Raw genomic sequence first — 23,111 nt, forward strand, 5'->3', positions numbered from 1 at the left:
GCCTGGAGCAAAGGAGGCTCAGGGGGGACCTTGTGGCTCTGCACAAGTCCCTGACAGGAAGGGGCAGCCGGGGGGAGTCAGGCTCCTCTCCCAGGGAAGAGGGGGAAATGCCCTCAGGTTGGGCCAGGGAAGGTTTAGGTTGCGTAATAAGGAAAATTTCTTCATGGAGAGGGTTGTCAGGCATTGGAAGGGGCTGCCCAGGTGAGTGGTGGAGTCCCCACCCCTGGAAGTGTTCAGAAAACAAGCAGACATGGCCCTTAGTGCTGTGGCTTAGTGGGCATGGTGAGGTTGGGACAAAGGTTGAACTTGATGATGATGATCTCGGAGGTATTTTGCAGACTTAATGATTCTATTCCCTTCCACTAAAAACACCTACAGCCCCATCCCAAACCACTATGACATAGAGGTGTGCTCAGAAATGTTGATGGATAATAATACTGAAGGAGAAGAAAATCCATTTAAGGGAGCTGAAGTCCGACATCGACATTTAGTTACCTGCAGTATGTAATCAAAGCACTTATTACAACACTGAATAGTAAAACTGTTGAAGGAGAAAGAGGAAAAGAAACCAAACTTGTATTTTGTTGATGTCTTAAAGCCACTTATTCACCCACAGTTGTCAGGGGACCTTTTGGCAGGAGAGGGTCGTTGGGCTAATCCTCTCCACAGCACAAACTTCCAGGATTAATCCCTGCTTCATTCCCTGCTTCATCTTGAGCACAACCCCACTACTGGAGAACTCCTTACACTTTGGATTAATTATTTCCCTTACAGAAAAAACCCTGATGGGCATTTCCAGTGTGAATTCAGACTTAGCAGACGGAAAAGCTCTCAAGTGTCAATTTTTCATACGAGCTTTTTACACATATGATCAAGTCATCACCCTTTCTACATCAAATAAAACAGACCAAGCTCTTTGTCTATCTCACTAAAAGATGTTTTTCTCACTCTCATTGCTCTTCTTCAAAGTCTCCTCAATTTTTAGCTGTTGCAAACTAGCAAACACCAGACCTGGACATGTCCAGACCTACCAGTTTCTTGGGGAAGGCTTTCCATGTCCATTAAAATATCCTGGGCTTTCTTTTCTCCTCTTTCTCTACACTTTATTACCTACAAATGTTAATCACTGGAGATTGTGTATTTCTCTCCCAGTCATTGGGATAAAAAAAAAAATAATTACTGCAAGGGAACTAATAACCAACTCTTGTGAGCTCCACTGGAAACACTCTAATAGGAGAATTTTCCTTAAACACTTCAGGTGTTACTTGCCTCATTTGTCCACTATGTGCCATTATGCTTTTGCACAATTTTAGTTCCTAAATTAAATAGCAGGCATTATTAAACCTAATATCTTGCAGAAGCCTATTATCAACAGCTTTTATCAAATGAAAAGGGAGAGATGAAATACAGCCTAATAATTATATGAGTGATCATAGTCCTCTTCAGACAACTGGGACTGAAAAATATTCCAGCAGACTTGATGTATTTACTACAAATTAAGTTTCATACCAAAGCTGGTATGATTAAACAACATTATTTGCTCCATCTTAACACTAAAAATTACAGATTTGGAGGTAAAACCAACAAAAATTAAAAAAACACCCTGCAACAACTTTTGGACTGGGTAAATTTGGGTTATGCCACCAGTACCTACCTGGCAAAGCAATGCACTCCTGATTCCTAGGTTCCCACTGACAGTTTTGATCCATGGCACAGCTTTTACAACTCGTCTTTTTGTTACAGTAATAGGCAGGATTATCCTTGGGACAATTGTCATAGAGAGTAACAGGAACCTAAAAGAAATAGCACAGGTGAGGCTTTTTCTAATATCCAACCCATGTGGGTTTATAACAGCCATAATCACAACACTAAATATCACAGTTCAGCTCTACAGAGAAATTCAGATATCCAAAAGCCATGGAACTGGGCTGGTTATCCAAGACATTCCCCCAAACACCACCTGGCATGTTTTCTGTACTAAAGCTTTTACAAGAGGGTTATTTTGTTTTTCCTAGGGAAAACCCTATTGATACCAAACCCAAAATGTGATTAATGAATAATCATACCATGGTGAAACCTCCAGCTCTTCTCCTGCCCACAGCCATCCTCCTAAGTTCATTGGAAAATACCATGCAAAACCCTTGGATCAAATTGAAAGAATCCAAGCATGTAGCACTTTTGAGCTAGACATGCACTGGGAATAACAAAACAGGGATCATAACACTGACAGATGAAAACATGTGAACATTTGCTGTTCCAAGGGGTAAATTCAAACTAAGGAAGTGTTAAGAGCCATTACCTGTTCCTCTGTGCAGTTGTTGTGTGCTGGGATACACTGGTCAGAACACCACTGACAGCTGTTTGTGTTGGCTGTGCAGCTGTAGCAGTCTGTAATCTGATCACATTTTTCATTGTCTACAACTATTAAAGAAAAAAACCTGCATGACCAAAAACAGGCATTTCCTGACAGAGCTCTAAGAACTTGATTATTTACAGCAAAAGATACAACCAAATAGCAGTGCCTGTAGATTTTCTGTTAGCAGCTAAAATCAGGTACTTTCATGTGTTTGAACTGATAGAAAATTGCTTTTATTTACAGCAGCAATCATTTTTAGTGCCCAAGGAGCCCTAAAACACACCACCAGAAAATAATGCACCAAGACACAGAAGCACATGAACTAAGACACGCTAATGCCCGGGGAAATGATGCCAGAGGATATTCCATCAGGACAGTGGCCATCTCCCACCACAGGCCCATCTTCCTGCAAACCAGGCCTTCAAGTGGAGCATTTCCCTGCGAAGCCTGAACTTTTCTTTCATCTTTCCAATTATTTATTGCCTGTGTTTTGTGAAAATTTATGGTGCATTGAGAGCCCAGCAAGGCAATGTCCCCTTACATCAGTTTCTATTAAATAATTAAAGGCTGCACATCTGTTACAGAATCAAGGGTTGTATAATCAATTCAGAGCAATGAATGTATCAGGATAAAGCTGTTTAAAATTATCCTATGGAGAAATACAGGAATCAGACCTTAAAACATTCATTCATTTTGCCTGCCTCTATAAATAGAATCACAGAATCCCAGAATGGCTTGGGTTGGAAGGGACCTTAAAGATCATCGGGCTCCAACCCCCTACCAAAAAGATACCGTAACTTTTCCTAAAGCAGTATTCCTGCTGTCTCTTTTGAACGGAAAACTCCACCAGATCCGGATGCCCTTCCTCACCCCGTGGTGTTCACCAGCAAATTCTTGGCTCCCACAAGGTCAATTCTTGGAGCAAACATTTACAGAATGATGGTCCAGGCCTGGTTCCTGGCTGGTGATGCTTGTTTGGGACAGAAAAGTAAGTCCAAGAAGAAGGGTAGGAAGAAGATCTCATGAACAAGCAGCTTCAGGAGCAGGAGACAGAAACTTCTCCACATCTCCATGACATTTGGTCAGAGGAAGGGCTCCCAGGACATGTGGAAGCACAACCACAGCCCCCCATCTAAAACCTGACATTGTAATGGCATACAATTAACACGTGACAGAATTTGGAAAGAGAAAAAGACCCTGCACACCCTTCAGAAAAGGCAATAGGAAGAACGTGACACATACCTGGCTTGGGAGGACAGTCTTCAAAGACCTTTTGCTGCTGCTCCACTGTTGCATTTTCCCAGGGGATGCAGCGAGGAGGGCTGGGAGCCCACACACATCTGACGCCAGGACCTGCCCGCAGGCAGGACGTCGCGTTGTCAAAAGCCTCACATCTCTCAGGTGTGAACTTCAGGATGTCACTCAGGAGGAGGCTGTTGAAGCCTCCAAATACATACATGGTGCTGGACAACATGGAAGTAAAGAGAGAAAATCTCGCAGCTGTTTTCATGGACAGAGCACTGCTCCAGGTAAATGGGATTTAAGGTCTGAGGGAAGTGTTTTATTACATGCCAGCATATATAAATCCAAATAAATAGCTCTTGGTTAAGGGAAGCACTAAAGAAAAGGTCAGTCAAATTTCACTGTTTCAGAGAAGCCAGAGAGACTCAACACAGAGTCAGAGCTATTCAAGGTCATCAACCAACGTTCCCCTTCAGCCAAAACTTTGGGAGCACCTGATCAACATGATTACACATAAAATGCTGCAAAAATGTGGGATCCTCCTATAATCTGCAGTGGCAACACACGGAGGAAGGCTAAAAACTGGGGAGATGGTATCATAGCATTACACCAGAGTTCAGAAACCATGACAAAACAATTTGGTGCTGTCACTGTCTCTACTCTTCTGTCAGAAAACCACACTTTGCATGGCTGGTAACAACTGCACAGAGTCATTGTGTCAACTAAAAAAACCCAAACAACCCCCAAAACAAATAATATTTTGTAGGGGGAGAGGTGTGGGATTTTAAACCACAGTATCACAATTGCACCAGGTAAAACATCAAATTTTAGTAGTTACACAAAAATGTCACCCAGAAATTCTCTGTGCATCTGTGTTTGCCAATGCACCCTTAAAAATACCGTGAAGAAGGCTCAAGGCAACTGAAAAGAGAAGTTTTGATTGAATAATAAGTATTTTTAATATGATTTTCATTCTATTTTAGGACTCCTATGATATGAATTTCTCCAACTTGGTTCCACTGATTCAGTAACAGCTGATTCTGTAACAGCTGTTCATCTCGAAGCAGGGATACAGTGTGTAAGGCTTAACAGCCGAAATCTCACCTAAGATTTCACCCAAATACTGGACATCACGTGCCTAGGGAAGAGCAGCCCCATAGGATAAGGTGTGTCAAGTGAAACATGGACAAATTTAAAAAGCATGAGGGAAATTCAGATTTGAAAATCAGTGTCAGTGCAGCTAAGAAATTAATGTGAAATACATTGAAATGCACAATTGTGACATAAATAAAAAATAGAAATATATATAAAAATAATGAAAAAAAAAATCAAATTATTGGAAAAACTAAGTGAGCTGAGACAGTTTAGCCCAGTGAGGAAGGGCTGATGGGAACAGGTGAATACTGAAGACATGCAAGAGTGAAGATCTGAAAACTTTCCGAGATTCACAGAATGACAGAACGGTTTGGGTGGGAAGGAACCTTAAATCCCATCTCATTCCACCCCGTGCCATTGGCAGGGACACCTCCCACTAGACCAGGTTGCTCCAAACCCCATCCAACCTGGCTTTGGACACTTCCAGGGATGGGGCAGCCAAAAGCTCCCTGGACAAGGAGGAGCCCCCTCGTCCAGAGTTCCTGATCTCCATGTGCACATGTACAGAGATATGGAACATCTCTGCCCTTACCTGTTGTACAGCACAGCAGAGTGCCCAAACCTGTTCACATCGTGGTGGAGACCCGGGCGAGGAAGGACAGACCACCGATCACAAGCTACGAGTGAAAAAAACTCATTTCAGAAATGTTTCTCTGGATAATGAATGAGACAACTTACACAGCATGCTTCTTCCTGGAAGATCCCAAACTACCTGTGATCTTTCAGTAAAGAGATTGAGGGGCTGGAGCGTGTCCAGGGAAGGGAACGGAGCTGGGAAGGGGCTGGAGAGTTCCTGAGGGAGCTGGGAAGGGGCTGGAGAATTCCTGAGGGAGCTGGGAAGGGGCTCAGGCTGGAGCAAAGGAGGCTCAGGGGGGACCTTGTGGCTCTGCACAAGTCCCTGACAGGAGGGGGCAGCCGGGGGAGTCGGGCTCTGCTCCCAGGGAACAGGACAAGAAGTAGTTGCTTTTCCTCCTTTACTAGTAGAATTTTCACCATGTAACAAGTTCTGGTTTGATCTGTTTATACATGAATTATTTGCAGTTTTGCCCCAAACCAGTATCACTGAGAACAGAGGCTTATCTTTTTTTTTTTACTTTTTCCATTGCCATTATGTTCCTAGAGGGCAGATATCCATGTTTTTAAAAATATTTTTCACTCATCACAGCTTAAGGATTTGTGGCTGTTTTTCTCTTTTAATACAATGTTAGATTATTCCATCTTTTTCTATTAGCATAACATTTATAAGTTCTGCTTCATTTTTTACTTGGCTTCTCAGGTAATTTTTTCCTTTGGGCAGCATGGGAGAAAAAACAAACAAAGAAACATCTAACCCAGTGAGCAAAGGAACAAAAGTAGGAAAAGTCAGTCCAATTCATAACACTTAAATTTCATAAAGGGAATGGATCACCTTGGGGGCCAATATCCCAGAGGCACTTGGATGCAATTTATGCAATTAAGACAGAAAAGTCAATCTTCTGTAAAGATCTACAGAGCCCTCAAATACTCCTAAGATTCTTTAATACAAGATAAAACCATTGTTGCATGGACTGACCCTCTGGAAAAAAATAAGCCCACAAACCAAACTAGCCCATGGATAAACTGAAAGGACAAAGATAAACAAAGTTTTAATTTTTTACTCAATTTAATTGGAAAATTGTTGGATAAAACAACAGATGAGGAGCAATTTTGTTCAAGAGTGCCGATAAAGAAAAGAGAGAACACACAGATTTAGTACTTCGATAAATTGTTATTTTGAAATTTATTTTTATATGTCATTTGCTCCATTTTCAAAGAATTTAACCTAGCCCAGCATCACTCCTGAGCCAAGCATGACAGTTCCAGTTTTTAATAGGAGACTTCAGAAAAATTGGACAGCAATTTGCAATTTTTCAGCCATCAAGTTGTGTGTTATGTGAGGCCAAGAAACATGTTTTTCTAAATTAATAGAAGGCCTGGAATACTTTGCTTTCTAAGCTTCTTTCCCATCTTTAACCAGAGATCAAGTATTGGAAAAACTGAGTTATTCTCAGACTATGAAGAATCTTCTCCTTCCTAACTTAACCTAAAGCTTAAAATGGCAGGATTTATTAAATGTACTGTTCAAACATAACGTATCAGCTACGAAAACATCCAGCTTCTCCCTATGTCATAAAATCAGAATTTTGATGGGGTAAATACAAGAGTTTTAGTTTCTCTTCTGTGGGAAGAAAAGATCATCATAAAAGTAGCACCTTTACATTAAGCAGGAGGTAGAAGATTACATCAGGCATTTTTCCACCGAAAGCTGCTGCAGAGCAGGAAACTTTTTGACAAAGGCCAGACAGACCAATTTTGGGGACAGGAAGAGCTAATTGGCCATTTCAGTGTGCAGAAAACAGGGAAAATACTGTGAGACAGCTCTGCCCGAGTGCTCACCAACCCAAATGTCAACAATCCAAAGGCTTGTCCTGAGAATCTACAATAGCACATGCACACAGCTGGATTGTTATCCTGAAACCTTCCCAAACTAGGCAGTACCTGGACAATTTGGACTGAATATGTCCCAACCTGGTCAAGCAGAGAATAAAGGATAAGAAGCATTCAAGAACTTTTATTGCTCACCATCTCAGTGCAAGCTGTTGGCATTGCCCCACACAGAAAAAAGATTTTTTGTCCTCACAATACTCAGTGCATGTGCTCTGACTACTTGGAAATTTGAGGAGGGAAAACCAGAAAAATTTGATGATGTAAATAAAATTAGTTACTACCAAAATAAGTTTTAATGGCAAAGGTTAAGGAGAAGACCTGGGTTTGAAGCATTTGTTTCAGACTGGGTTTAATTCCACTTCTCTCCAGTCTTCCAACTATCACTACGATCATTAATCAGTCATGATCACTAATCAACGAGATGTAAAAAATGAGCAAACCAGCCAGACAGCATACTATAAAAGTAGGAAATAAAGACAATTATTAAGCCTCTCCACTGAAGGCCCCCAGTATCAACTGACCTTGCTTGGTTTTCTCCTGGGTAACTTGTGCCTTGGGAACATCAAGGGATAGATAACAGGGGGGGCTATATGAGCTTATTCCCATGGAGACCAACATGAGCACGACCAGGGTAATTGATTACTGCAGAGATCATGCATGAAGAACCACTGAAAAGGTATTTCTGCTGTGACACAAATGATGAGCCTCCACCCTAATTTATTCCTAGTCACATGGGATAAGGAAAATCATGCACAATGGGCATGATTCTGCTCCCACAGTGAAGAGAACAGAAGTAGTGGTCTTATTTCTGAAAAAAAAGCTGCTCTTTTCAGGCTGAGAGTCTCTTCTCTAAGGAATGAGGGGACTCAAGAACACCTCTCACCCATCATGTGAAGTAAAATCAATGTAAGCTCCCCATGTCAGTGAGCTTCTGGTAAGAATGGGGGATGTTGACTACACCACTCATGTCATGTAACGTGAACCTGCCTGTTACCTAAAGTGAATCAAAATGAACATCATTATTGGGATATTTTGTCAAATTAATGCAATTTGTGTTTTACACCTAACAGAGAGTTCAATAGGTCAGGGCAGATAGCAGAATGCAGAAAGAAAAATCTATCACTATTGCTACCAAAGTTTAAAAATTCAAACTGTTCATGACTGCCACAGAATGACAAAATACTCTGGGCTGGATGGCACCTTAAAGACAATCTCATTTCAGCTCTGTGCCATGGCCAGGAACACCTTCCACTAGACCAGGCTGCTCCAAGCCCCATCCCATCTGGTCAAATATCCCATTTTAATTCTTCAATTAAAAAATAAATCAAAATAAAGCCAGTTATGAGCACACAAAAATTCCAAAGGGATGTGACTGGAAATCACAGGAGGCAGAATGGAATGACTGCTGTAACAGAGAGCAAAATGGCACAAGGATACCAAACCCTGATGATCCAAGTATTCACTTGCACTTTCCTCTCACAAACCAGGAGTGGGATCTCAGCGGACAGTCACTTGGACATTTCAGATTTACATGATTATTTCAGGGAACCCACATTTGGAGCATTCTGAGAGCGAAAGGCAAATGTCAGAGTACAGAATGGCGTTTTTCCCCAGTACAAATTATCTGTGTGTGTATGTAACTTCTTTTAGGTAATTTCATCTCTTCTTTCCTTGTCCTTCTTAAACTCATAGTCTCTGGAATCCAAATCCACAAATAAATGCTGCCCTCTCCTGGCTATTGAAACTCAGCAAATCCAACCTAAAATTTGGCTTTATTACTGAATAAAGCAGATAAAACAAGAGCATGCACTGTACAAGGTGAGTTTCAGCAGGGTCTAGTGTTTGTAACTGTCCTAAGAACCTGAATTTTTGATCCATCATAGATTTAAACACACTCAAAACATCAGGAGAGATTTACGGCTGAGACAGCAGGACAGGAAACAGCCTCAAGTTGTGCCAGGGAAGATGCAGATTAGATATTAGGAAATGTTTTTTGATGCAAAGGGTTGCAAAACACCGGAACAAGCTGCCTAGGGCAGTGATGGAGTCACCATCTCTGGAAGTGTTCAAAAAAGGTGTGGATGTGGCACTTGAGGACATGGTTCAGTGGTGAAAATTATAGCAGTGCTGGGTTGCCAGTTGGACTTGGTGATCTTAAAGGTTTTTTCCAACCTTAATGATTCTATGATTTTATGATTCTGTAACAATACACAGTTTAAAACCTCATTTTTAATGCCCAAGGTTGTGTATAAACTGTTGACGAAGGAACTGCTGTTGTCTGTAACTGGAAATCACTCACCTCATTTGCTTGGAATTCTGTAGCAAGCTAATGAGCCTCTCTTGATTGCACATCCCTGTGCCCAGCACCATTTGGGATAAAATACCCAGCATGTAAACCAATCATTCTGAAGGCAAACTGAAGACAGCTCTGTTGGAATAGCCAAGTATTTGGGGGTTTGTCATTATTTCTGCTAGAACTTACCGATATCATATGCCATAAAATCTGAAGAAAAGCACTTGGCTCCATGGCTCATGGAGGTGTCATTGTGAGTGTTTCCTCCAAACACCAGCATGGTCCCACTCACTATCACAGCTGTGTGCAAGTACCGGAAAAATCGGCTGTCTTTCAGAATAGTCCTTCAGAAATAAAAATATATGTATTAATGAGACTGGTAAGTACCTGGCAAAGACAAAACACTCCATAAATCCAAGCTGAAGAACATTTTGAGGGTGCAGGGAGGAGAGTAATAGTATCTAACTACTTTTCCTAATGAGGTGCTTAACAATTACATTCCACACTATTCAATTCCTCCTGTAATTTCATTCTCATCTTTCCATTTGCTTTGCCAATTTATAGGAGAAATATATCCATGAGAGCCTCTTTCCAAAGCTACAGATCTTCAAATCATCACTTCTTTCCCTAGGGATTCTCAAGTTTTCACACTAACTTGGCTTTTGAGCAAAGTCAGCCTGGGAAGACTCCAATATTTTATAGTAACTCTGCTTTTACAGGAACCCAAATAATTCTTTCACACTGGGCAGCATCTGTTGCTTAGAAGTAAAAATTCTATTTTAAGGAAATCTATACAGCTCCTGAAAATAGAGCCCTGCAGCTTGTGAGCCCTGCACAACACGCTGGTTCATTGGTGACTAAATCATGGGAAGCACTAATCAAACTCAGCACTGATCTCAACTTCAATCAGTAGGATTGATGACACTGAACACAAAGGGTCATCTTTTGGAGGATTTTCCTACTTTTCTGAGGATTTGTGTTGAAGGAGGGGATTCTGCCCCTGAGCCCCCTCAGGTGAGAGCCCACCTGCAGAGCTGCCCCAGCCCTGGGGCCAAGAGCAGAAGGACGTGGAGCTGCTGGAGAGAGCCCAGAGGAGGCCCCGGAGCTGCTCCAGGGCTGGAGCCCCTCTGCTCTGGAGGCAGCTGGGAGAGCTGGGAATGTTCCCCTGGAGAAGGGAAGGAGCCAGGGAGAGCTGCGAGCCCCTTGCAGGGCCTAAAGGGGCTCCAGGAGAGCTGCAGAGGGACTGGGGCCAAGGGCTGGAGGGACAGGAGGCAGGGAATGGCTTCCCAGTGGGAAAGGGCAGGGATGGATGGGATACTGGGAAGGAATTGTTCCCTGGGAGGGTGGGCAGGCCCTGGCACAGGGTACCCAGAGCAGCTGTGGCTGTCCCTGGATCCCTGGCAGTGTCCAAGGCCAGGCTGGATGGGACTTGAAGCACCTGGTCTAGTGGACAGGGTCCCTGCCCATGGCAGGGGCTGGAACAGGTTGAGCTTTAACATCCCTTCCACTAAGGACACCGAGTTGAGAGTGTGCTTGACACGCCTGAGGGACAGGATTCGATTCAGAGGGACCTGGAGGAGCTCAAGAAGTGGGCCCAAGGGAAGCTCATGGGATTTAACAAGGAAGAGAGGGCCTAAATCCCTGAAGAATAAAACAAAGAGTCAGTGACACAAAAAAAGGGCAGAGATAGAGATGAATAGGCAGTCCTACACTCTCTACTTGCTCAACAGGGCTTGCCAGACTGATGAAATAAATGTGACAAAAGAAAATTGGTGCTGCAGGAGTTTGGAAGAACATTGTCACATTTGTTAAGTTTCTGCTAAGTACCGTTAAGTACTCAGCCAGATTTGTCCACTCCATGGCTGAAGTGGAAGACCAAATTAACCTAGAGAGGAAGTGGGGTTATTTCTGTGTGTACAACTGAGCGGGAAGGAGGGGGGTTGGAAATTAGTCACTCATTACCTTACTCATCAGTACAGACTCACAAACAGATGTTGCAGAAACACAAACTATTTTAACACTCAATAAGAGATATAGCGACTCAAATTTACATGCATTAACCCAAAAGACAGTCTCCTCTTTGTTAGGAGCCTTTAGAAGCAGCGTTAAGAAAAACACACAATTAAGGAAAATGTATTTCACCTCTGTTGCTCCAAGTTGTGAAATGCGAACATAGCTTTTTAAAAAAACTCACCTTTGGGCAGAAACAAATCACAGAAGATTTCAGCTTAAGAAATGAACATTTCAAGCAGTTACAGAGCCAGAAGAAAATGGGGTTATAATAGAAATTCTATTACAGTCTTAACTGCAGAATGGATTATCACTCGTTTGACTGCAGTAACTGCACTCATATGCACAGGCTGTACAGTTAGCAAGAAAAAAACATCAAATATTTTTCTATCCATCTTGAATCAAACAATATATTAAAATGGATTTCTTGGCTCGTTCACAGCCTTGATTATATTGATTATATGATTGTCTATTCATAAAGGGACATAAAAACAAGAGATCCAAGAGCACAGTATCTATCCTGAATTCAGGTAGACATAAACCACTGTACCCTTATCAAATACCCATCCTCTTGTTCACTACAAACAAAACTGATAGGGTAGTAAACAGGAAAAAGACAAGAAGAACCACTTACCACATACGGGAATCAATTTCATATTTGTACAAATCATCTGCCAGCCTGTACTTGTTGGCACTGAATGCTTTGTAACCTCCGTGGATATAGATCGATCTTGTATTTGGATCATAAACACTGCTGTGACCATATCCTCCTTGCACCAAAGCTCCACTAGTCTGTAAGATACTCCAGGTATTTGTCACTAAAAAATATGAGTGACAAAACATGGTTAATTTCTGTCCATTAATAACTCATCAACAACATGGTGAAATAAATTGGGATTCCCCTGACTCAGATCTAGACACTGTCTCCATCACTTCATATCCAAAAATATTCTTCTTCAAGAAGTTTGTTGTCAAGAAGTGTTGCCAGCTATTTTTAATAAAGAAATAGCTCTTCCACAGTCATTTATTACATTTTGCAGACAAGCTAAGTAAATGGGAAATAAAAAATAGACAAACAATAGATTGCATTTCAATGACATGAAAATGCCAGCACAGTGACTTGATTTGGAATGGGGCTCAAGAGCACTTTTACTTTTTATATATATGTAAATATATAAATATAAAGCCAGACAACACTGAAGCCAAGTCTGACTGTGAAGAACACTGCCGTTAAAAACTAATAATGTGATTCATGATCCTATATCTCACTCACTAAAATAACATTGGTCTGAAGCACTTTAGACATATTATCATGGCAACTGAAATAAAAATACCACATTATACACCAAATCTCTGTAGTAAGTGCTGAATGAAACCCTAAACAAGGTTCTCAATTCCAGGCCAGAGCAGGCACACAATAGGCAAAGGAATTTAACAGTCTGCAAGATCACACATGGCACAAACAAATCACTGCCCTACCCGCCCTTGTTCTCTCTGCATTTCTCCTGGAGGAAGAAATCTCGCTCACGTGGACACCAGAGAATCAGGCTCCAGTAGGTGCTCTGGATGAGCATGACTGGAGGACAAAGATAACAGGTCCGAAGTGCAGACAGGGCCACTATTTCTGAGAATAACCAGCACATTCCTGTTGTGAACTTGGTCCATGGAGCCCGGAACGTGCCTCCATTGCTGAGTTAGGCAGGAGTTCAGTTTACCTGGAAAGTTTCCTGTGCTTCTCCCCTGATGATACTAGAAATCTCTGGATCCTAAAATCAGGGCCTGGACTATTCCAGGATATGGGGGTCAGATCTATCAGGGATATGGGAATCCAGAAATTCAGCATCTCTTTCCCTAAGCATCTGCTGCTGGGGACATGAGTATCAGGTATTAAGCAGATATTTGGTCTGAATTGTTACAGCCATTATTATAATTCCAGGATTAAAAAATAACTACAGAAGTGGGGTTTTTTTTTCAGAGGGAGAGAGGAAAATTAATCTCAATTGCCCCCCAGTTGTCCTGCTTAGTCTCTCAATTACAGCTTTATGTCTTTGGGACCTAACACTGTGTATTAAAGCTGGAGTCACGTGGTTGCCTGCTCACTGGGTTATACAAATACGTTAGGTTCAACTTCTTGTAAATACAAACAGGAGGAGGACAACACATTTGCCTGTGTTTTGCTATCTGAACATGAGTAATTTAAATAACTTTCAAACCAACTCTTACACTTCAAGTGACTGGCAGAGGGCCCCACTCACACTCACCCAGGTTGTACTCCTGGACATTGCTGATGTACCCGTAGAGCGGGCAGTGCCCAAAGAGGACGAGCATGACGGTGCTGTTGTCCTGCAGAGTGACGATGTGAGCCGAGTGTCCAACCACGGCGTACTGCTCCTTGGCCTTCGGAGTCACCGGGGCCCAGCTCTGGTTGGAAATGTGGAACACCCACAGCTGGCTGCTCACGTTCCCCGTTGCATCTATCTTACCACCATACATGTAGATATTATCCTGAAAGAAGTCAGACAAAATAAAGCCAAGGAGTTTAGCGTTTAGGAAACAGCTACTTGGTAAGGAATGAAGCTACTGGTCTGAAGTTACTTAATAAAGTCCCCTGGAGAGAGGCTGTGGACAAGGGCCTGGAGTGACAGGACACAGGGAATGGCTTCACACTGGCAGAGGACTGGGTTAGATGGGATATTGGAAAGAAATTCTTCCCTGTGAGGGTAATGAGGCCCTGGCACAGGGTGCCCAGAGCAGCTGTGGCTGTCCCATCCATGGAAGTGTTCAAGGCCAGGTTGGACAGGGCTTGGAGCACCCTGGGATAATGGAAGGTGTCCCTGCCCATGGCAGGTGGTTGGGACTAGATGAGCTTTAAGGTGCCTTCCAACCCAAACCATTTTGTGATTCCATGATGAATTTCCATCCTTTGAGGTTCTTCAAGTGCTCTGTCTGTGAATGGCAGTGTGTGGCATTTTTTGAGTATTTATAATTAAGTTTTGTACAGGTCTGCACTGTTTGAGCTAAATAACATTCCAAAACTCAAAGGTCAATAATGGCTCAGCTCATTTCCTTTCCAAAGACTTTCCCATCCTGCTCTCACATGGCCTTCACTCACAGCAAGGCACACAGGTGAGAAAGGAGATAAAAACAGTCAAATCTGCTTGCTGTGTCAGATGCTGGAAGATTAGATTCACAAGTTTACTTGCAGAGCAAGAAACAAAAATCCCTAATTCCCCAGCTCTCCTTTGGTGTCTTGGACAACAGAGCTCATAAAAATATTTATGTGATCTACATAAAAGGCAGCTGGAGAACCAGCTGAACTCCAGCAAACTCAGCCTCAGGCATGTCTTGTCAGCACAGACAGCAAGAAGGAAATTATGGACTCACTGACCTCAGTCCTCCTTAAAATCTCTGGAAAAAGGGCAAAGAAGGAACACACAGGCTGAAGCACTACAGACTTCCTAGGACACACATCCAAGGATTTCCTAGAGCACAAGGATACAGCCTGGCCTAAGCGTGGACAAGCCACTGAATGAGGAACACTTCTCCCAAAGCAAGACTGATCTGTGATAAGGGGTGGGAAGCAGGAGAGAAGAAGGGGATACAGCTGGGAAGTGAGTCTGGAACACTGAACTTACCTTGTGTAACGCCAACGAATGACCATATCTCATCTCTACCGCGTTCACAGAGTTGTTCAGTGGAAGCCACTCTTCAGAAATAAGATCATACCTGTGCAACAAAAATGGAATTATTTTCCAAGGAATAGGTATTAAAGCTGAGAATATGATTGCTTGTCCTTTCTAAGATTTGGGGAAAATTATCTACCAACTTAATATATTAAATATAATTATTTACTAAAATAATAAATCCTGCCATGATTTCAGCATGCACAAAGCTCACACAGACTACTTATGGGTTAAAAAAATCCAATTGAGCCTGCTCTATTACCCAACATCCACATATTGATTTCCTTTGCCCTCTTTTCTTTTCCATACAAACCCAAGAGCTAATGCATTGCCTATTAAGCTGTGATAACCTACACCACCTCTCCCTCAAAACAGTATGAAAACTTTACACTAAACTTAGGTAATTTCCAAATACTTGATCAAAAAAAATCTGCCAGTGCTTAAAAAGCACTTTTTAATTATGTCTTTGCCATTCATGCTTGAAATAACATAAGCCCTCTGCCCTGAAAATGGCTTGTGGCTTTTTATCTAAAATAATGCACTATACTTGCCATGCTAAGAGCCTTGTGAGATAAAATCATCTCTGAGAAAGCATTCAACAAAGCCATAGGGTATCCTACTAAAAAACGAGGTGTGACTTTGGAGGAGTAAATTGTGGGTGCATCTAGCAAGTGTTCTACATTTAAATGCGCATTTTCAGCTCCTCTTCCCCTATAAGAACCATTACCTCCGGACGTGAGTGCAGAATACACAGCTCTCACTTAGGTTCATCCAAGTGAGGTATGCGAGTATCCCTGGAAAAAAACCCAGCTTTTGTCTGGATCTGCCCAAATACAATACAAAAGCTGCATTTTTTTTAATGGAGTATTTCCATGAAGCACACAATTATTACTTGATATTTTAGTCACTGTTAAATCTCCTCTAACAATTGCATAAATGTCCTCATCGTGATGCCACTCCCTGTTTGGTATCCTATCCACTATGGATAACTATCCAGAGTAATCAGTATGTGTTAATTAAGGAGCCTAAAACTCTGAAGTCACACAGACATGACACAGGGAAGGGCTAAAAACATAGAAGCAAAACTGCCCTCTTTGAATATGAGGCCAGATATAATTTAGGAGCTGGCCCAGAAATATACGGGGAATAGTTAAATGCTGTCAGACACAGATGAATCAAAAACTCACTGAACATTAGGAACCTTACGCTTTTCTTTTCCCAAATTAGCACCCCTTAGCAAGATTTTCCCCCATCTCAAACACGAGCCTTAGTTTTTATTACAGTTGTTTTCCCTTGGAGATGAAGCATAGACCAAAGCAAAGTTAGCTCTCAAATCTAAGTTCCTCTCTTTAGTTTTTATTATCTGGGTGTATACTCACGCTAAAACCTTCTGAGAGTCAGAATGATTGAAGACATAGCCTCCAACAATCCACATTTTATTGTCATGGATGACGGTTTTGTGGGATGCTCTAGGAAGTTTTGGAAGAGAGTACTCCTCCCGGGTCCAAAACGACTGGTTTGCAGGAAGAGGAATTGAACAGCCAGGACCTGGGAAAAGAAGGTTTAAAAACTCTTTTTTTCCAAAGTCTTTATTTCAGCTGGAGGTCTATCTCCTACCAGTGCTGTAGCTGGTTGCATTTAATATGACACTAACTCTTACATGTCAGTAGGTCTTTACAAAGGAAAAATGTATGTTCAGCCCAAATCATTGCCAAGTTGGACATGGCTGATTAGATCAGCTGGACATGAGAACAAGGCATTTTACATGTTCAAACAGGTCAGCTATGACAACCAGGTTCAAATTTCCTTTAGATGCATAGGAATGAGGTTTGAAGTGATGCCTGCATACCACGGGTTGGTTTCACTTTGGATGGTGATGAAGTTGCTCTTAAAAGCAATTGTAAGAAAACACAGACTCACAGACTGGGTTGGGTTGGAAGGATTCCCTTCCAACCCCTGGCATGGGCAGGGACACCTTCCACTAGACCAGGGTGCTCCAAGTCCCATCCACCCTGGCCTTGGACACTTCCAGGGATGGGGCAGCCAGAGCTGCTCTGGGCTCTGTGCCAGGGCCTCCCCTCACTGTAAAAAATTTCTTCCTTATGTCTAATTTAGAACAACCCAGTTTCAATTTAAAGTCATTCCCCTTTGTCCTGGCACTCTGGGCCCTTGTCCCCAGTCCCTCTGCAGCTCTCCTGGAGCCCCTTGAGGCCCTGCAAGGGGCTCGCAGCTCTCCCTGGAGCCTTCCCTTCTTCAGGTGAACACCCCCAGCTCTCCCAGCCTATCTCCAGAGCTGAGGGGCTCCAGCCCTTGGAGCCTCTCTGTGACCTCCTCTCCAGCATATCCATCCTTCCAAATGAAATGTGATCTTTCAAATTTAAAAAGCAGATACTCTGTTCCTAGTCAAAATGCTAATACTTGTCATGCAGAACATTCCCACGTACTCCCAATTAAACTTACAGTTCCACACACAGAAAAGGCATCCCCGAAGTTCTCTATCCCCACCAGGACACTCACCTTGCCAGCCTGCAGAGCACACACATGCTTTGGAGTCGTTGAAGTTGCACCGGCCTCTCTCAGGGGCCCCGCAATCCTCGGTGCAGTAGGGGATGTCACAAGCTTCTCCCTTCCAGTATGCGGCACACTCACACTGCAGAGCGCTGGTGCTGCTGTTGAGCTTGCACTCCCCTCGGCCAGAGCAGTTATTGGGACACATATTGAAACTGGGGACAGAGCAGTTTGTCAGGAAGGAAGCAGATCCCCAAGACTTATTAACAAAGGCAAGAGTGACGCTGAACAAAGTTAATACAAATCATTACAAACCAAGAGACTGTCATCTGGTACCTGGTGTGATGGACCTGTAGAGATGTGTACTCTATTCCTACAGAACTGCTTCATTTCACAAGTTAAACTCTCAGATCCTCTGAGAAAATTATCAGTGATTTTTAGCCATTTGTAAGGCAAATTACTTGCCTTAAAACACCCAACAGTAAGGGAGGAATTTAATCAAAGTATAAGGCTGCTGTGGTGTCTGTGAAATTTATACTTAAACTGCTCACAATCAGGTGCTATTCTGGGATCTGCTTACCAAGAGAACACACTGGAGATGAAACCTAAGCCAAAGACGTGCCTGCTTTGAATAATTTCTGATTTTATAATATGTGCAATGTAGCTGAGGCAAAACCAGATACATCCTTGGTAAAGGTCCAAATTTTGAGATCATATTAATTTCCAGACTCCGGTTTTTGCTGGTGTAACAACCAGTATAATTCACAGATGGGGATTACTACCCATTATTCTCACTGTCACTGGCTCCAAGACATAATTTCACAAGTGTTTGTTGAGGACCTACATCCAGTAGTAACTATGAAGACAGTTAAAAGAAACAAATGTACCATTTAATCTAATTGCTGAAAAAAATGTTACAAGAAAACCTAAGAACCAGAACACAAAACAGCACTTGAAAATTGTTTGAAATTATGAAGAAAGTGAAGAATTAAAAGAATATTGTTCTTGGATAGAATATTTTATTGCAATGGTGCAAACCCAACAGCTGGCAGTAGATGGAGTCCTGGTTTACGCAATCAGCCAGACTTGGAGCATGCTGCTGCTTTAGCTCCTCTGATTCAAGCAACTTTGCAAAGGCTCCTCATCTTCTTCTGGAGCTTTCAGGGGGTTCTGGATGCCCCCTATTTTTCAAAAAATTCACTATTATGTGCATTATTAAGCACATATTTATGTTCTTACTAAGGATGAAAGCACCGAGACTTGATATTCAAGAACTAAGCTCCTCATTTTAAGAGAAACTCAATTTTTGCAAAAAGTCAGTTGTGACTGTTTTTCCAGCTGTTTTTTCTGAAAGAGGTGAGACCTTCCGCAGGTTACTCCCAAGTTAAATCTCCCAGTGTGGCACAAACATAACTTGCACCTGCAGGAGCAAAAAATTTCAAAGCTCATGATCCCTAGAGTAGCAAAAGCTTCCATCTCTGTGAGTATGTCAATACATTTACTTCAAGACAAAACCTTTCTAAAATTAGGGAGCACACCAGAATTACTTTTAAAAAGCTCATCAATGAGGACTAAATACATGTCAGTGAACAGAAAGCACCCATCTATTCAGAATATGAAAGAAAGAATATAAAACCATTCCAGAATAAAAAGAACCGGATTAAGGGATTTAATCCAGGGATTGAATAAGAAAGAGCATCCCAAGGATGAGGATTCTCAAGAGCAGGTACAGCCCAGTGTCTCAAGTGAAATGTGTGGCTGATGGAAAAGTGTGTTTGCGCAGAAGTATCTCTGCACAGAGAGCACAGACATGCACAAAATACATCAATTCTTCTTGACTAGATACGATCAAACTGATCTAATAACATAAAACAAGTAATACGATGTCTCTTGGAGCAAACATTTGTCCACACTGACAAGTTGTAACATTGAGCACATGCCACTTATTAGCTGTTGCAAGGGTATAATAAAGATAAAAATCAAATTTCAGGTGTCTGTTCATAATTACACACTTCAATGGCAATTGTTTATTTCAAGACAAAAGTGAGAAAAGAAGAAATCTCCTTTTGCTCAACTTGCAGCATCACTGTGGAGTGGAGCCACTTACTTATAGGTGATGTTAAACCCTGTGAGATTATAGGCAGCATCACTAAAGAAATGTAGAAGAGCATATCCAGAAGTAGCTACAACTTCGGGTACTGTTTCATTGCTGTCTTTCTCAGGAACAATAAGACCACTGGAAAAGTAAAAGAACAGTATTAGAAGAGAAATAAAAGGGAGCAAAGCAACAAGAGTAAATGTACCAGTACTAATAAAATAATTGAAACTCAACATACTTCCATTATTTATAATGAATTTGTGGAATCATAAATAAGTATCTATTGAAAGTATTTAACCTGAGAAAATCTGAAGCTATCTAGAATGTTAGTGATCCTTATCAAGAACCTTTCCCTCCCTTGTTACTCAGCAATGAATTAAGCAGGTCCGATTCATAAAACAAGGTGGCATGTTTGGAAACAGAAATTAATGTGTCCCAAAAGAATAAAATCTGTATTATGAAGTCAAAGTAAAGGTCTGCTGAGCCCAGATTTCCTCCTGACTGTGGGCTACAAAAATGACTGGGAAAGGTTGTGACAAATCAAGCAAGTACAGAGCATTTTGTTGATGCGTAATCCAGCTTCCAGACATCCAGTTCAGATGCTTAGACCTGGAGAATGCACCCAAATCAGCACAGTTAAATAAACCATTCATCCATGCTTCTATCCAATTCCTTTCTTAATAATTTATATGCTTTTCACCTGAAAAAATCTGCAGCAGTAAGGTTAACAATTTAAGTCCACAACAACAGAGAAAGGATTATTCTACTCATTTTTGACTTGCTGCCTCTCGGGTTCCTTTTCTATGAGAAATAAGAGCAGTCAGTCATAGAATCACAGACTGGTTTGCATTAGAAGCTTAAACCAGAGACTTAAAGCTCATCTCATTTCACCCACTGCCATGGGCAGGGAAACCTTCTACTAGACCAGGGTGTTCCAAGTCCCATCTAACCTGGCCTTGGACACTGCCAGGGATCCAGGGACAGCCACACCTGCTCTGGGCACCCTGTGCCAGGGCCTGCCCACCCTCCCAGGGAACAATTCCTTCCCAGTATCCCATCCATCCCTGCCCTTTCCCACTGGGAAGCCATTCCCTGCCTCCTGTCCCTCCAGCCCTTGGCCCCAGTCCCTCTGCAGCTCTCCTGGAGCCCCTTGAGGCCCTGCAAGGGGCTCGCAGCTCTCCCTGGCTCCTTCCCTTCTCCAGGGGAGCATTCCCAGCTCTCCCAGCTGCCTCCAGAGCAGAGGGGCTCCAGCCCTGGAGCAGCTCCGGGGCCTCCTCTGGGCTCTCTCCAGCAGCTCCACGTCCTTCTGCTCTTGGCCCCAGGGCTGGGGCAGCTCTGCAGGTGGGCTCTCACCTGAGGGGGTTCAGGGGGAGAATCCCCCTCCCCTGCTGCCCACTCTGGGATCAGCCAAGGGCACGGGGGGCATTCTTGGCCCCAGCTCACAAGGCCAGGGCACATCCAGTCTCTTACCCACCAGCATCCCCAAGTCCTTGTCCCCGTGGCTGCTCTCAACCCCTCCATCCCCCAGTCTCTTCTGGTACTCGAGACTGCTCCAATCTGATACCGGACCTTGCACTTGACCTTGTTGAACCCCATGAGGTTCCTACAGTGCTGCTCCTTGGGCCTGTCCAGGCACACTCCCAACTCCCACCTCATTCTTTGCTTCACACTTCTGGACACCTTGGATGTTTCTCTCACCCTTCCAGGTTCTCTGAGATCCTACAGCCTTTTCATACTCCAGGAGTGGCAGAGAGAAGCAAAGATGGTGGGCAAGACTATCCACAGTATTCCAGACTGGACACACTACAGATTTATATAATGGTTTGTCAAAATAATTGTAGTAAACTGATAAGGAGACTCAATGAGCTTTGAAAAAAGTAACTACTACCTAGTTACCTATTGCACTAAATACTTTGTATCTAAAAGGGAATGTTTATTCTTCATTTAACAGAAGCCTGACAATAAAAAAATGAAAAAGTTAATTCCTCTCTCATACAACAGGCATCAAAGCTGGCACAAATTCAAAGTCTATTGAATTTATGGTTTTAAAAGCCTTTATCCATGCACAGCACATTGCCTACCACCCTCTATTCACAGTCAGTTGCTATTTTCCTGTACAGATCCGTCTTTCCTCAGCCTCACTTCCATTTTCAAAGGCAAAGTTGAAGCTTTGTGACAAGTAGAGACTTCAAGTCGCAGAGTGGAGTGTTTCGGGCAGGGAACCAGAGGCAGCTCCAGCCACTTTCCTGGGAAAACAGCTGAGCCTTGTCCCGTGCCCTGCAACTCCTGAGTATCCAAGGCCACCATCAACTAAAAAGCAATGATGAAAAGAATTTCCCCCCCGAAAAGAACTTACTTTTCCTCTTTCCACATCTATTTAGAATAGAAATGCAGTTGAAGACAGTTTCCTAGGACAGAGTAAATGAGTTTATCCACTCAAGGAAATCACTCCCAGCTATCCACAGCATCCATTAATACCACCTGGAAAGCATTTTTTTGTGACCTGAATTTTTCTGTCCCCACAGTACAATACAATGGTGTGCTCCAAGAATAGAACAGACACCCAGCGATCCTTTTTGCTACAGATTTTGGGGTATTTGCACCAAAACCAGCAGATGAATGAGCAACCTACAGTAGGATCGCACTGCAAACTGCACAACAGCCCTTCCTGCACAACAAGTCTTACAGTGGACATTTTACCAACACGCCATAAAATCACTGGAACCTGATCCCACATTTTGGCTAAACACCTCCAGCACATCTGCAGATATGCAGTTCAATAAATATTTCCTTATGAGAAAGCCGGATTTCCCCCTGCTGCTCATTTGCTTCTCAAGGATATGGGATTAAAAGGCAAAATTAATTCTATTTTCCTCTCTCTGGAAGAGGTGCCTTGTTTCATTCTCAACATTTGAGACTTCCGAAGTTTATCTCTCCCAGAAGACCATCTCCCATAAAACCAAAGAACAAAAAGCCTAACAAACTTCTTGTTTGGTTCATAATATTCCTTTGTAATGGAAACTGTAGGACACTATACCTCCACCACGGGAAAACAGACATTTGAAAATAATTTGGGTAAGGAAAACTGCAGGTCAGGGACAAGAAAAAAATTTCTTTGTTCTGGTTTCTTCTTCAGCACTTATCACTGATATTACAGGGCAAAATAGATGGAAGGCAAGACAAAAATTCCCTTCAATAATCTTTCCAATGAAAGGACTATCACAGAAATCACAAATCTCAAATCTCAAATTTGGGATTTGTTTGACAAGAATGCTGCCAGCATCATATGGAATAAACAGA

The 23,111-nt window shown here is 42.5% G+C and overlaps 1 protein-coding gene across 2 annotated transcripts in view; it reads right to left on the bottom strand.

The window, feature by feature from the left end:
- Positions 1-23,111, bottom strand: part of ATRN (attractin) — a 152,634-nt gene that overhangs the window by 81,414 nt on the left and 48,109 nt on the right. For both annotated transcript variants that reach the window (XM_082282483.1, XM_082282484.1), the window contains exons 4-14: positions 19,821-19,949; positions 17,723-17,928; positions 16,585-16,753; positions 15,158-15,248; positions 13,784-14,027; positions 12,157-12,340; positions 9,702-9,856; positions 5,286-5,370; positions 3,599-3,819; positions 2,300-2,421; positions 1,655-1,793 (exon numbers count right to left, since the gene is read on the bottom strand). In XM_082282483.1, coding sequence (XP_082138609.1) covers positions 1,655-1,793; positions 2,300-2,421; positions 3,599-3,819; positions 5,286-5,370; positions 9,702-9,856; positions 12,157-12,340; positions 13,784-14,027; positions 15,158-15,248; positions 16,585-16,753; positions 17,723-17,928; positions 19,821-19,949 — 1,745 coding nt within the window. The remainder of the gene's footprint in view (positions 1-1,654; positions 1,794-2,299; positions 2,422-3,598; positions 3,820-5,285; positions 5,371-9,701; positions 9,857-12,156; positions 12,341-13,783; positions 14,028-15,157; positions 15,249-16,584; positions 16,754-17,722; positions 17,929-19,820; positions 19,950-23,111) is intronic.

The sequence above is a fragment of the Coloeus monedula genome (genome assembly GCF_965178545.1).
Source record: "Coloeus monedula genome assembly, chromosome: 5".
In the NCBI taxonomy this organism is placed as follows: domain Eukaryota; kingdom Metazoa; phylum Chordata; class Aves; order Passeriformes; family Corvidae; genus Coloeus; species Coloeus monedula.